Genomic DNA, 13,944 nt, shown 5'->3' with positions numbered 1-13,944 from the left:
TTTCAAAAAGTACTAATAGTGTATGTACACGTTTGTTGTACTTTTACCAAATTTGCTAATATGTAGAATTTAGAGGTAAATGATATTTCTAGTTCACCCCAAGATATTGTTCCAAACCTGAGTTTCTTATGTTGAACACAAAATCAACTGTTTGATTACAAGAATTATTCAAAATATCTGCTTTTTTATGTGCTATTAACCAGTTTCACCATTTCACATTTCATTTAAAATAACACAGTTACACAAACTAAAGGAATTGCAAAAATATTGACTGTTCACTAACAGGTTTCCCAAACCCTCCGCCTGCTTTTCCATAGGTTGAACAAATGCAAAGTCCTGCCCTAATCTCACGCGATTGGTTGATTCAAAGTGTTGCTTTACTCTAATAGTGCTCAAGTAAAAAGAGCACTGTTTTGATTTTGTGTTTACACTATTCAGGGGAATCAGCTTAAGAATGGTCTACTTGGTTGTCTCTGCATATTGAACTTGAATTTATGAAAGTATTAAAAAAGAGAGAGAAACACGCACTCCAGCTCTAAAGGGGCCATTGAAAATATGTCAGACATAATAATCTTTAGGGGCGGCTGTCTTTTTCTCGAGTGTTTGTCTGGGACTTCTCTGCGTTCATTACATTACCATTGTAATGACACTAGTTTCTTTGTCATGAGGAAACCTGTTCGCTTATGAGAAGAGCGGTTGCTCATGCTAATCCATAATGCGCTACAGAAACAAGTGCTTTAATGAGTGATGTAGTGCATATATTGTGTCTCAGACCGCCGTAATGAATATGATAATACTTCCTTTATTTTTGTGATATATGCAGCGGTCCACAGCTTTTCATGCAAGGCCGAGCTCATAAATAACGTGGACAGAGTTTTAACGTTTAATTAATGACATGCACAAGCAACGTAGTTAAAAGTGGCATCTTGTGCATGCATAATTACGGCCCATTGTTGCACGGCCACGTTGGGACGGCGAGGGGGCGGAGTGGTCATGTCTGATCCAGCAGCGGCTCGAGTCTCCGCAGAGCTCATCATTAACAGCAGAAAGCAAGCTCTGACTGAATACATCATCTTCCTGGGTGGGAGGTGACAGCGCAATAACTTCTTGTTTTGATCTATTGTAGCGGAGTGTGGGGGAAGTTTTAAAGGTGAGTCATCCGGACGGATACTGTCTCCCGGATACCCGTTTCCGTATGACAACAACCTCCGCTGCACATGGGCCATCGAGGTGGACTCCGGCAACACTGTCAGGTGACTGATTATTAACGCAGCTCATTAAGTCACTGGCGAAAGATTAATTAATATTTTGCCTGATGCATACTGCCAGTGTCTTGGTGATATTGAAGCACAGATTGCTGAAAGCCATAATGAGTATTTAGAGAGCCTTCATTTGAGGAATTGCACAGGAGAGAGTCAAGCTTATTAATGTTAAACAGATTGCATTGACTCTGACCTCAAGTGAAGTTTATCTACCTCTACATGCTGGAAAATGTCATCTTATTTGATTATGATTGAGGTCTTTGACCTGTTTACAAGCTTGACAAGCTTTCTCAGTAAATAAATAATTGAAAGACTGCTTTAAATCATTATTGGTAACACTTTAAATTACAGTCCCATTTGTTCATGTTAGTCAATGCATTAACATTAGTTAATACTGCAGTAAATACAAACACAACTGTTAGTTGTTAGTTCATATTAGCTCAGGTCCAATAAAGGTAAAGTGTGTCAATTTTCTTTTTTTTTCTTTTTTTTTGCCATACTAGCATTAGCCAATCATCAGAATAATAACATTTTCAAACTACCATATTAGTTTCTTTAATGATGCTTTTTTGTAGCTTGACAGCATCAGAAATATTGTCTGCTGAAGTACAGAAATGACTAAAATTAAAATTTTTAATATATGAATAAAAATAAAAATGTCAAAACTCAAAAGGACATTTACAAAAATTAGGATGAAAACCTAAGATAAAATAAAGGCCAATTAAAAATATTAATACATACTACTATATACATAATACTAAAATGTCTCTATAAAATTATCAATTAAAACTAAATGCCCTAAAATTACTTCTTTTAAACAATTTATTTCAGAACTCGATATGAAGAATCATGTGGCATATTGATTTTGTTGCTTTTTTTAATAAATGTTCACCATTTATTTACAGTATTAACAGTTTTCAACAACTTTTAAATGTATTTATGTGCTTTAAAAGTTCTGTTCTTCCGTTGAATATAAAAGAAAATATTTTGACGAATGTTGATGACCAAACAGTTGCCGGTCCCCATTGACTTCCATAGTATGTAAAATAAAAAGAAATAAATAAAAACTACTACGGAAGTCAATGTGGACCAGCAACTGTTTGGTCACCAACATTCTTCAAAACATCATGGCAGATGTTGTGAAATGTTAACTAATTATTGGTAAATGGGAATTGTAGTAATTGCAGTGTAAATCAGGTTTTAAATTAAATGTCTTTTTTAGTCTGCAGTTCTTGGCTTTTGACACGGAGGCATCGCACGATATCATGAAGGTTTGGGACGGGCGTCCGGAAAACGAGATGGCTCTGAAGGAAGTGAGTGGTTCGCTGTTGCCTGATGGCATCCACAGCACTCTCAACGTGGTCACCATCCAGTTCGAGACAGACTTTTACATTAGCAAATCTGGATTCGCCATTGACTTCTCAAGTAAGTACTTTTCTCAAGCAAGTACACAGTTCTAGTATCAAGTAAGATTAAATTAGCTACAGTAATGAAGCCTTTTAGATGATTAGTGAAACATTTTTAGTAGAAGTGGATGGCATGAATAAATGTTCCATAATTTTCAAACTATTAATTTTATATCACAGTAATGATGTGTACTTATTATAGCTGCCCGTGCTGGAAATTAGAGTTTGATTCATCTTTCAGGAATCACTCTAAACACGTAATTCCAATGAATCAATTCAAAACTTTGATTCGTTTGTGTAAAAATAGATTAAATAAAAATAACATACTGAATGAAATTAAATGCTCCCAGACTTTTGAATGGTTGTGTATATTCCTTGTTCATTTAGGGAAAAACTGTGCAGCTAAGATGCATTAATTTATATATATATATATATACATACATATATATGTATATGTGTATATATATATACATATATATATATATATATATATATATATATATATATATATATATATATATATATATATACATATATATATATATATATATATATATATATATATATATATATATATATATATATATATATATATATATATATAAATAAATATATATATATTGTAATGACTTAACCCTTGCTAATCATCGGGAAGAAGGAGGCGGGAACCGGCGGACAATCAAAATGAAACTTTAATTACAAAACAAACACAAAACGTACTCGGTTACTAACGTAACCTTGGTTCCCTGAGATGAGGGAACGAGTACTGCGTAAGCTAGCTTACGCTATGGGAAAAGGTCCCCTTTTCTCGAGAATATGAAGCCAAAAATTATCCTTAATTTTTAAATAATGTAAAACGCAGTGCTGCAGCACAGCAGACCTAAGCGAAGCGGCTCGCGCGCTTATTGGCTGTGCTGTGGCAACTGCAGCAACCTATGGTGAGGCGGCGGAGAGGAACGAACCAATGGGGACGCTTCGCGCCCATTGGACGTCAGAGCGCGCCAAAATAGGCGTGGCTGGAACTATATAAGCCACCGCTTCGCCATAGGGATCAGGTTTTAAATCGACTGAAGCGATCACCCGGTCCGAGCACATAGCACGGCAGGTTACGCAGTACTCGTTCCCTCATCTCAGGGAACCGAGGTTACGGTAGTAACCGAGTACGTTCCCTTTCGAGAGTACTCTCGTACTGCGTAAGCTAGCTTACACTATGGGAACACAATGTAAAACGCCGTGCGTGCTCGGGAACTTCGACCTGTCACAGCCCGAGGCGAGAGCCCGGGGCTTTATAGCAGGAGAAATCCCAGTCCCAACAGCCAACCTTAGTGAGCTTTATATAGGGAACGAAAAAAGGGGGACGTGATAAGGCTTAGCACGTCTATATAGAAAGTACCCTAGCCTGCAGGGCAGGGACTTGCAGATTATAGAATCTAATAAATGTGGACGGAGAGGCCCAGCCTGCCGCCGCACAGATATCATCCAGTGGTATCCCGCAGGACCACGCCCATGACGAGGCCATACCTTGGGTGGAATGGGCTCTGATGCCGAACGGGCAGTGAAGGCCTTTAGATTTGTAAGCCAGCGAGATAGTGTCTACTATCCATCGCGATAGGCTCTGCTTCGTGGTGGCGAGACCTCGGGTGCGCCCACCAAAGCATATGAAGAGCTGGTCCGACCTCCTGAATGAGGCGGAGCACGCAATATAGGTTTTGAGAGCCCTGATGGGGTAGATGAAGCTCGCGTTGCTTTCGTCGCTTTGCGAGGAAAGGGCTGACAGCGAGATGACCTGTGCTCTGAACGGTGTTGAGAGCACCTTGGGGACATAGCCGTGTCTTGGTCTGAGAATGACTCTGGAATGACTCTGAACGAAAGAAGCTTCATATCGACAGACTGAAGCGGTTCAAAAGGGGGGCCCTTTAAGGCCTCTAGGACCGTAGACAGGTCCCAGGAAGGGATTGAAGGGGGTCGGGGAGGGTTCATCCGACGAGCTCCCTTAAGGAAACGAATGACCAGTTCGTTTTTTCCCAGTGATAGGCCGGCCACCGGAGCATGAGAAGCTGCAATGGCTGCCACATACACTTTGAGCGTAGACGGGGATCTGCCCGCATCTAAACGCTCCTGTAGGAAGGAGAGTATCTCCGTCACGTCACATAAGTGAGGGTCTAGGTTCCGTGTCCCGCACCAGGTGGAGAACACTGACCATTTCTGCGCGTAAAGGCGCCTGGTTGAGGGCGCTCTGGCTTCCGTAATGGTCTTTAACACTCCCTCAGGGAGGTTCCCGGGTACCCGTTGAGGGGCCATACATGAAGGGCCCAAAGTTCGGGGTGGGGATGCCAGAGCGCGCACTTCAGCTGCGTGAGGAGATCTTTCTGCAGCGGTATTGGCCATGGGGCTGTACTGGACAGCTGCATCAGCTCGGAGAACCAAGGTTGGGTCGTCCAGAGTGGGGCTACTAGCAGCATAGCACATCTGCTCTTCCTGACCCGATTGATGACCTGCGGTAGCATCGCGACCGGTGGGAAGGCATAAAGCGGGCGTCTGGGCCAATCGAGGGCCAGCGCGTCCCTGCTCTTTGAAAAATATATTGGGCAATGAGCGTTGTCTTCTGAGGCGAAGAGGTCGACCTCTGCCCTGCCGAAGATGCTCCACATCAACTGAACCGTTTGTGGGTGAAGAGACCACTCCCCAGGGGGAACATTCGCCCTGGAAAGCATGTCCGGGCCCCGGTTCAGGATGCCAGGTACATGCGCTGCCTTTATGTAATGTGCCCATGTCAGAAGACGTTCGGTCAGGGTGTGCAAGGTTTTTGACCTGACACCACCCTGGCGATTTATGTAGGCCACCACTGACATGCTGTCTGATCTGACCAGAACGTGGTGGCCCTTTAAAAATGGGAGGAAAGCTTTCAGGGATAGTTCGACCGCTATCATCTCCAGACAGTTTATGTGTAACAGTCGCTCCGGGCTCGACCAGAGGCCGGAGGCAGACCTGCCCTCGTACAGGGCGCCCCAACCGAGGTTGGATGCATCTGTCGAGACTACTTTCCATTTCGAGACAGCGCCCGTGCTTACGCCTAACTGATACCAGTTGGCTATTTTCCAAGGGGCCAGAGCTGTGATGCAGCCGTGGGTCACCTTGATGCGCGCGCGGCCGGAAATCCAGGCGCGCGCTGGAACACGGTCTCTCAGCCAGCGTTGTAGTGGGCGCATGCGCAGCAGGCCCAGTTTGAAAACCGCAGAGGCTGATGCCATCAGACCTAGCATTTCTTGAAATCGTTTGAGCGCGTAAAGAGACCCGGCTTTGAACGACACGGCTAGATGCTGAATAGTGAGAGCGCGCTGTGACGTCAGACGCGCTGTACACGTCACAGAGTCTATGTCTATCCCCAAAAAGGAAATCCTCTGGCTGGGAGACAGAGCGCTCTTGACAGTGTTGATCGTGAGACCCAGGCATTCTAAATGGCTGAGGATCCAGGATCTGTGTGTCGTCAGTAGTTCCTCGGAATGGGCTAAAACTAGCCAGTCGTCGAGGTAGTTCAATACTCGCACTCCCCGCATTCTCAGGGGTGCGAGAGCGGCATCCATGCACCGTGTAAACGTACGGGGCGCTACGGAGAGGCCGAATGGAAGAACCATGTACTGATAAGTCTGCCCCTCGAAGGCGAATCTCAAGAATGGCTTGTGATGAGGTGCTATTTGAATGTGAAAGTAAGCGTCTTTCAGATCCACTGAGAAAAACCAATCCCTCGGGCGAATTTGCGCGAGTATTTGTTTGGTAGTTAACATTTTGAACGATCGCGCCATAAGCGCTTTGTTCAAACGTCTGAGATCTAGGATGGGTCTGAGACCGCCATCCTTTTTTGGTACGAGGAAGTAGCGGCTGTAAAAGCCTGACTCGCGCTGCGCAGGGGGGACAGTTTCTATCGCCCCTTTTGCAAGAAGGTTTATCAGTTCGGCGCGAAGGACGTGTGTCATTTCGCTTTTCACTTTCGTTTCGACCACGGCGCGAAAGCGCAGCGGTCTGCGAGCGAATTGGAGCGAGTAACATCGTTTTATTATATTCAAAACCAAATTTGATATGCCGGGGATGGCCTGCCATGCAGCGGCTCATGCGGCTATGGGTTGAATGTGCTTCGGGCACTGGCCGCCTGTTATGAGGGGACCAGTAGCTCGAGTATGCTGTGCTTGGGACACTGTGGTGACAGCGCTTATTTGTAGGGTTGCGCACTGAGAAGTGGGCACGCGCGCTACATTTAGAGCACCTCCGGCGCGAGCGGGAAGGTGGGCATGAAAGGGGACCCGAGTGTGTTTTTGTGACACTTGGGGGAGTGTGTATACATGTACGGGTGCGTACTGTGTAGTGGGCACACTGCCTACATAGAAAAAGCTCTTTTTGTGCTTTATTGAGGTCGCCGTGAAAACAGCGTTTGTGTGCAGGCGTGCGTGCATTGTAACAGGCTCGTTTACTGCAGTATAGACATCTCCGACCGCCTTTAGTGAGGGGATTGGAGGAAGTATGTGAGGTTTCTTGTGTGGTGGTCCGGCCGCAGCGGGACTTAACCACGGTCTTTTCAGCACGAAGGTCAGGAGGGCTTCGGAGGCTCGGGGTTCAGCACAATCCTGGGCCGAGGTCCCCGTCTCTCTGGCGGTTTGCGGCTCGTAGAGCGAGAGCGGTGCTGGGTTTTGGTCGCTGGGCGAGACTGTAAGTCTGGCTGCAATGGCTTCGAGGTCTGAGGGGGCGGCGCATTTCTACGGCGTCCCGCAGCAGAGCTAGAGCGTTTCGGCAGGAAGTGTCTCATCACTTGTGACGTCTTCTGAGCCTCAGTGAAGCGTTCAGCGAAACCCTTAACCGACTGGCCAAAGAGGCCGGAAGGCGAGATAGGAGAGTCAAGAAAGGCGGATTTGTCGGCGTCTTTCATCTCCGTGAGCGTGAGCCAGAGGTGTCGTTCTAAAACAGCGAGGCTTGCCATGCTTCGGCCGATCGCTTGTGCTGTGGTCTTTGTCGCACGCAGGGCTAGATCAGTAGCGCTGCGGAGATCTTTAAAGTCATAGGTATCTGGGGCAGACTCGTCCAGGTTACGGAGAAGTCTGGCCTGAAAAACCTGCAGCACAGCCATGGTGTTTAGAGCCGAAGCAGCTTGACCAGCGGAGGTGTATGCTCGGCCAGTGAGAGCTGAGGTGGTGCGGCACGGTGTGGATGGATGCACAGGCTTCGACCGCCATCCTGCGGCTGAGGGCGGGCAGAGGTGTGCAGCAATTGCCTCCTCGAGAGGGGGGAGGCTCTCGTAACCATGGTCTCGGGCGCCGTCGACAGAGGAGAGCGCTGACGAGACAGAAGTTTTCAAGCGTGCGGAGAATGGGGCTTTCCACGACTTCGTGAGTTCATCGTGAACTTCCGGGAAGAAGGGGGCGTTTCTTTGCGGAGGGGCCGAAGGGCGCCCCTGCAAGAACCATTCGTCCAGCCTGCTTTTAGCGGGCTCGTCTGGAGGAGACCAGTCGAGCTGAAGGTCGCTGACAGCCCTTGTAAGCACGCGAGTAAGCTCCGCGTCGATATCAGCGCGTTGTCCGGTGCAGCTGGGGGCTGTAGGGGGGGGGGGGTCCGCAATGGAGCCCGACCATTCCTCACTACTGGACGCGGCGAGAGAAAGGCTGTCGTGTCTGTCCTCTTCCGCCTCAGGCGCTCCGAAGGAGACGGGGGCGCCGGTGAGCAGAGACTGGTGCTGCTCGTCCACGAAGAGGACAGGCGAAGGAGAGAGAGCGGGCGAGGCACGCGGGGAGTGTTCCGGCGTGAGCTCGCGTGTAGCAGTGTGCTCAGGCATTCTCTGATCGCGGCGTTTCTTACGCGGCACTTGAGAGAGAAGAGGCGGAGCGGGTGGAGCATCGTGGCTGGTTTTTAAGCTAATCGAGCCCGCAGGGTCGATATAGCCATGTTGTCGCACTCAGGGCAGCCGCCCTTGGAGAGTGCGTTCTCAGCATGCTCGCGGCCCAGGCAGGAGACACAGAGGATGTGGCGGTCCTCGCTGGGCAGAGGGCCTCGGCAGGAAGCGCAGGCCCGAGGCATTTGAAACAACGCCTCAAATTTTGGAGAAAAAAGTGTGATGCAGCGGCAAACACACTAGCTTTATAAAGGATATAGTCACGCCGGATGGCGCAGCAGGAAGCGAGTGCTGAAGGCGGCGTCGAGATGAAGCACGAGCCGACGTCCTCAGATCTGCGTTGCAGTGCTATCCCGCTGAGAGGCTTTTCGACGCCGTGTAGAGGCTTCTCCGGAGAAGACAGCGAAGTGCAGGTGAGATCGCTGAAGGAGATGAAATCTGATCCCTATGGCGAAGCGGTGGCTTATATAGTTCCCGCCACGCCTATTTTGGCGCGCTCTGACGTCCAATGGGCGCGAAGCGTCCCCATTGGTTCGTTCCTCTCCGCCGCCTCACCATAGGTTGCTGCAGTTGCCACAGCACAGCCAATAAGCGCGCGAGCCGCTTCGCTTAGGTCTGCTGTGCTGCAGCACTGCGTTTTACATTATTTAAAAATTAAGGATAATTTTTGGCTTCATATTCTCGAGAAAAGGGGACCTTTTCCCATAGCGTAAGCTAGCTTACGCAGTACGAGAGTACTCTCGAAAGGGAACAGCGCACCAGCCCCTCACGGACGACTGGTGCGCGCAAATAAAAACCAAAACACAACTAAAAGCCCAGGCCTGGTCCTCTCTCGTCCTTCACTGTCGTCGCTCCAGTTTTATATCCTTCCATCTCCTACGTGGGACTCGAGACCGGCGGCGGGCCGCAGGTGCCACTGATTTGCCCAATCACTGCCGGCCTCACTCGTGTTCCCACGTCCCTCGGCCCCGCCCCACTCGCCACATACCCCCATCGCCCCTCGCAGGCCGGGGGGTACCCACGAGACTGCGCTCTACTCACCCCCCCCCTTCCCTCCGGGGGGGACCGCTCACGGGAACCTGCGGGAACCTGGGGGTAGGACAGAAGAGGCGAGAGAAAAGGATATGGAAGGAGGAGCGACAGAGACGAGAGAGGGGAGAGAGAGAAAAAAAAAATTACGGTTCCCAGACGCACTGCTGCTCGGCCCTCCACCGGCTGGGCGATCTCCTCCGCGGTGCCTGGCGGTGGCACTGGACGGCCCTCGGCGGACGGCACAACACCCCTCCGCCGCCCGGTGGACGGCGACGGCTCCTCCGGTTTTGGGCAGCCGGCAGGAGTCCCCCGTTCCCTGCTCCTCCGGATACCTTCACGGAGGCAGCAGGCTCCGGCCCCCTGGCGAACGGCGCCGACTCCTCCGCTCCCTCACGGAAGCAGCCGCCCCTCCCTATCGTGGGCGGTCGGCAGCGAGCTCACCCGTCCCCGGCAACTCGCTCCAGTCCACCGCCTCGAGCGTCCATGGTGGCATCCTCCTCGTCTGCTCGATGGCACCGCGGATTCACCACAGCGGCGAGGGATCTTCAGCAGCGCGTCCCTCCTTCTCCCGGGTTTCGGCACCACTGTAATGACTTAACCCTTGCTAATCATCGGGAAGAAGGAGGCGGGAACCGGTGGACAATCAAAATGAAACTTTAATTACAAAACAAACACAAAACAGCGCACCAGCCCCTCACGGACGACTGGTGCGCGCAAATAAAACCAAAACACAACTAAAAGCCCAGGCCTGGTCCTCTCTCGTCCTTCACTGTCGTCGCTCCAGTTTTATATCCTTCCATCTCCTACGTGGGACTCGAGACCGGCGGTGGGCCGCAGGTGCCACTGATTTGCCCAATCACTGCCGGCCTCACTCGTGTTCCCACGTCCCTCGGCCCCGCCCCACTCGCCACATATATATATATATATATATGTATATATATATATATATGTATATATATATATATATATATGTATATGTGTGTGTGTGTGTATATATGTGTGTGTGTGTGTGTGTGTGTGTTTACTGCATTTTACTTTTTGCATGAGACACTTTGAATGTAATTGCCTAAAAAGGTGCTTGGCCAGAATAATGCTTCCTCTGCCTGAAGAAAGTAAAAGCCTATTCAAAATAAATACATAAAGAGGCTTTAAAGATCCCTGCAACTATTAGCAAGTGATTTTGCAGTACAGTAGCTCAGTCTTATTCCACACCCGTGTTAGACAGTGTTCAGCTCAGCCGAGCTCTCAGTGAGCCATTGATCACTACTGAGGCCACACAACCTCATTTCCGAGCGGGAAATGCTACCTCCTGTGGAGATATCCTGGTAAGTGAAAAGTGAGCACAGCTGGTCACCGTTCCCATTTTGCAGGTTCAGTGGCGACCGCCTGCAGGGACCCGGGGACGCCCATGAACGGCAGCCGCAGCGGAGAGGGCAAAGAGCCTGGTGACACGGTGACCTTCACGTGTGATCCGGGCTACGATCTGCAAGGCGAGCCCAGGATCACCTGCATTCAGGTGGACAACAGATTCTACTGGCAGCCCAGCCCTCCTACATGTATCGGTGAGATTTATTCAAATTGCAGCGATGCCGTCTGAGGCCTGTAAAATACGGCGGCCTCTCATTTCACACTTGTCAGCTCTGACGAAAGGTCTAAAATAACTAGCCGAAATTACTTGAATCACCCTTTATAAAAGGCCTGGAATAATAAATCTCTTTGATGGAAATTTCTGATCACATGCCCAGTCAGCGCTTAAACTTCTGGGTTGTGGGAAACTGGGGTAAAGACTTCCCATGATAAATGCTTCTAGGAAACTGCATTTATTTCCTGGATACCAGAAGTCTGTGAAACCTATTTTCTTTCAACTGCCTTTAAGTTTGAGTCACATTTAGGCATTTTAAAGGTCAGTCGGGTTTAAAGGCAGAGCAGGAGCTTAGGAATGATTTAAACGGTGGGGGGTGGGAACTTATCAGCTTTGCTCATGAATATTAATTATGCGCTTTGAATTTTAATCATAGCTATTCATTGAATGAGATATTAGCCAACATGGTTATTTACGCATGTGATATCTAGACATTTTGAGATAAAGCAGCAGTGCTCGCGCTCTACTGGGAGGAAAAATGTCATATACTTTATTAACTCTAACAAAAAATAATAATAATAATAATAATCTCTTCCAGCTCCTTGTGGTGGAAACATTACAGGCTCATCTGGATTCATTCTGTCACCGAATTTCCCCCATCCGTACCCACACAGCAAGGACTGCGATTGGTTCATCACAGTTCACCCTGATTATGTAATTTCCTTGGCATTTATCAGGTAAGATCGTCTACTTGAAGGACTAAATGTCATTCTGAAAACAGGAAGATTTTTGTTAACAGAATTTGTTGTTATCCCTCTGCAAAAATTGAAGAAACTTTATTAACGACTCTAAAAAGTGGTGTAACTATCATTGAGATGCTTTTATAGTTTTTTATTAATATCTTGAATTAGATTTGATTTGATATTTATATTTGTTTTAGTTATATTTTTTATTTTATATTTCAAAAAACATCAAACTTAATTTTTGAAAAGGTTAATCATAGAAGAAATGTTTTCAAGTAATTTCCAGCGTGATTTGCATTTTTAATCTTTCTTTGAATAAAATGTTACATCTGAACATATAAAATGAGTGTCACGTCACTGACCCATAGCTGGTTCCATCTTAGACTGTAAATTAGAATATGATATTGACATATCAGACTGATCTGTGCACAAAACACTCAATTAATTTCAAATTAACATATGACTTAGAATTGTGTTTTATCAGTGTAGTAATTGGAAAAAGATATCTCTAGATAGATATTCTCTGCGAGGCATGCATGTCGTAATTTCAAGTGACATTATTACAGTATTTACAGATTTTCTCAAATTAATGGCATATTGTTGGTGCATTACTATTGCAGTCTTGGGACAATAATCTTCAGAATGACATTAATACATCCGTCTGCTCTCTTTGCAGTACTTAATGTGAAGTGCAACATTTTCTGACTACATTTTCCCAAAGCATCGCTGTGCCATTTATGTGCATTTTCCACCCACATCGGATGTTTCCACTTCATAACATTTCCCCCACCTGAAACATATACAGAAAGGGCTCTTCAAAACATTTTCTGCCTCAGATGACCCAAATGGTCTTTAAGGAAGATCACAGGCACAGGTTTTAACAGCCTCAGCCGGGCACATGGTGGAAACCGGATGGAGCTTGTGATGTTGTCAACAAGCACTTGATCAATTTTCATGTTTATAATAGGATGTTGCTTATTTTCTCTTTCATATTTCACAGCCTTCAAACTTTATAAGCAATTTGCGTTTTTACACTGCAAAATAAATTGAATTTTATTTTTTATGTTTAAGCATAAACTTATATAGTTTTTTTTCTTCAGAAAACAAGACTTATTAGCTTAAATTTTTTGCTTCTGAGGTATTTTGATTTAAGAATATTTAGATATTTCTATTTGTAATTTAATTTAAAATGTAAAAGTACTTTTAAAAATTATATAACACACTGAATCTTTTTTTTTTAAGGGTTTGATTTTATGCTTAAAATAAGAAAATAAATCTGCAAATGGGATCAAACATAATCTTGATTTCCCTTTGAAATTTTTTATTTTTTTTATTTTGAGATATTTTTCTTGTTTTAAACATAAACCTACTTGATTTAGATTGTTTTTTTTTTTTCAGAAAACAATCTCTTAAGTAATTTTCCTTCTTGAGTGTGTGTATATATATATATATATATATATATATATATATATATATATATATATATATATATATATATATATATATATAGATTCAAGAATTTTTATTTACAGTTGTGCTCATAAGTTTATCTACCCCTTGCAGAATGTGCAAAATGTTAATTTAAACAAAACAAGAGGGATCATGAAAATTACATGACATTTTTTTTTTATTTAGTACTGTATTTTATTCATTTAGTATTGTACTGAATAATCTATTTCACATAACAGATGTTTACATATACTCCACGAGTCAAAACAATAATTAAATTTATAAAAATTACCCCATTCAAAAGTCAACATACCCTTGATTCAAATTTTCTGGATGATCCAAAAGTGACTATGATTTTGAGATCCATCTTTTTACACTGAGGACAATTGAGGCACTCATGCATTACTATTACAAAAGGTGAAAACGTGCTGATGCTCAAGAAGGCCACACAATGCATTGTATGAAGAAAAGGTTCAAATATGTAGAAGATGCTGGAAAACCAAAGAGTGTGCAGGAGCTGGAGGATTTTTCTGAAGAACAGCAGGCAGTTGAACTGCTCAAAACCAACATGGGACTCATGAACAACTACCACAAA

General features: G+C 45.7%; 1 protein-coding gene across 2 annotated transcripts in view; it reads left to right on the top strand.

The window, feature by feature from the left end:
- LOC132158888 (CUB and sushi domain-containing protein 3-like) overlaps positions 1-13,944 on the top strand; it is a 254,569-nt gene that overhangs the window by 114,636 nt on the left and 125,989 nt on the right. For both annotated transcript variants that reach the window (XM_059568503.1, XM_059568502.1), the window contains exons 25-28: positions 1,127-1,253; positions 2,485-2,687; positions 10,946-11,137; positions 11,756-11,894. In XM_059568503.1, coding sequence (XP_059424486.1) covers positions 1,127-1,253; positions 2,485-2,687; positions 10,946-11,137; positions 11,756-11,894 — 661 coding nt within the window. The remainder of the gene's footprint in view (positions 1-1,126; positions 1,254-2,484; positions 2,688-10,945; positions 11,138-11,755; positions 11,895-13,944) is intronic.

Source organism: Carassius carassius, chromosome 15 (assembly GCF_963082965.1).
Source record: "Carassius carassius chromosome 15, fCarCar2.1, whole genome shotgun sequence".
NCBI lineage: Eukaryota > Metazoa > Chordata > Actinopteri > Cypriniformes > Cyprinidae > Carassius > Carassius carassius.
The sequence above is the reverse complement of the archived record's forward strand: the minus strand, read 5'-3'. Positions and strand labels throughout refer to the sequence as shown.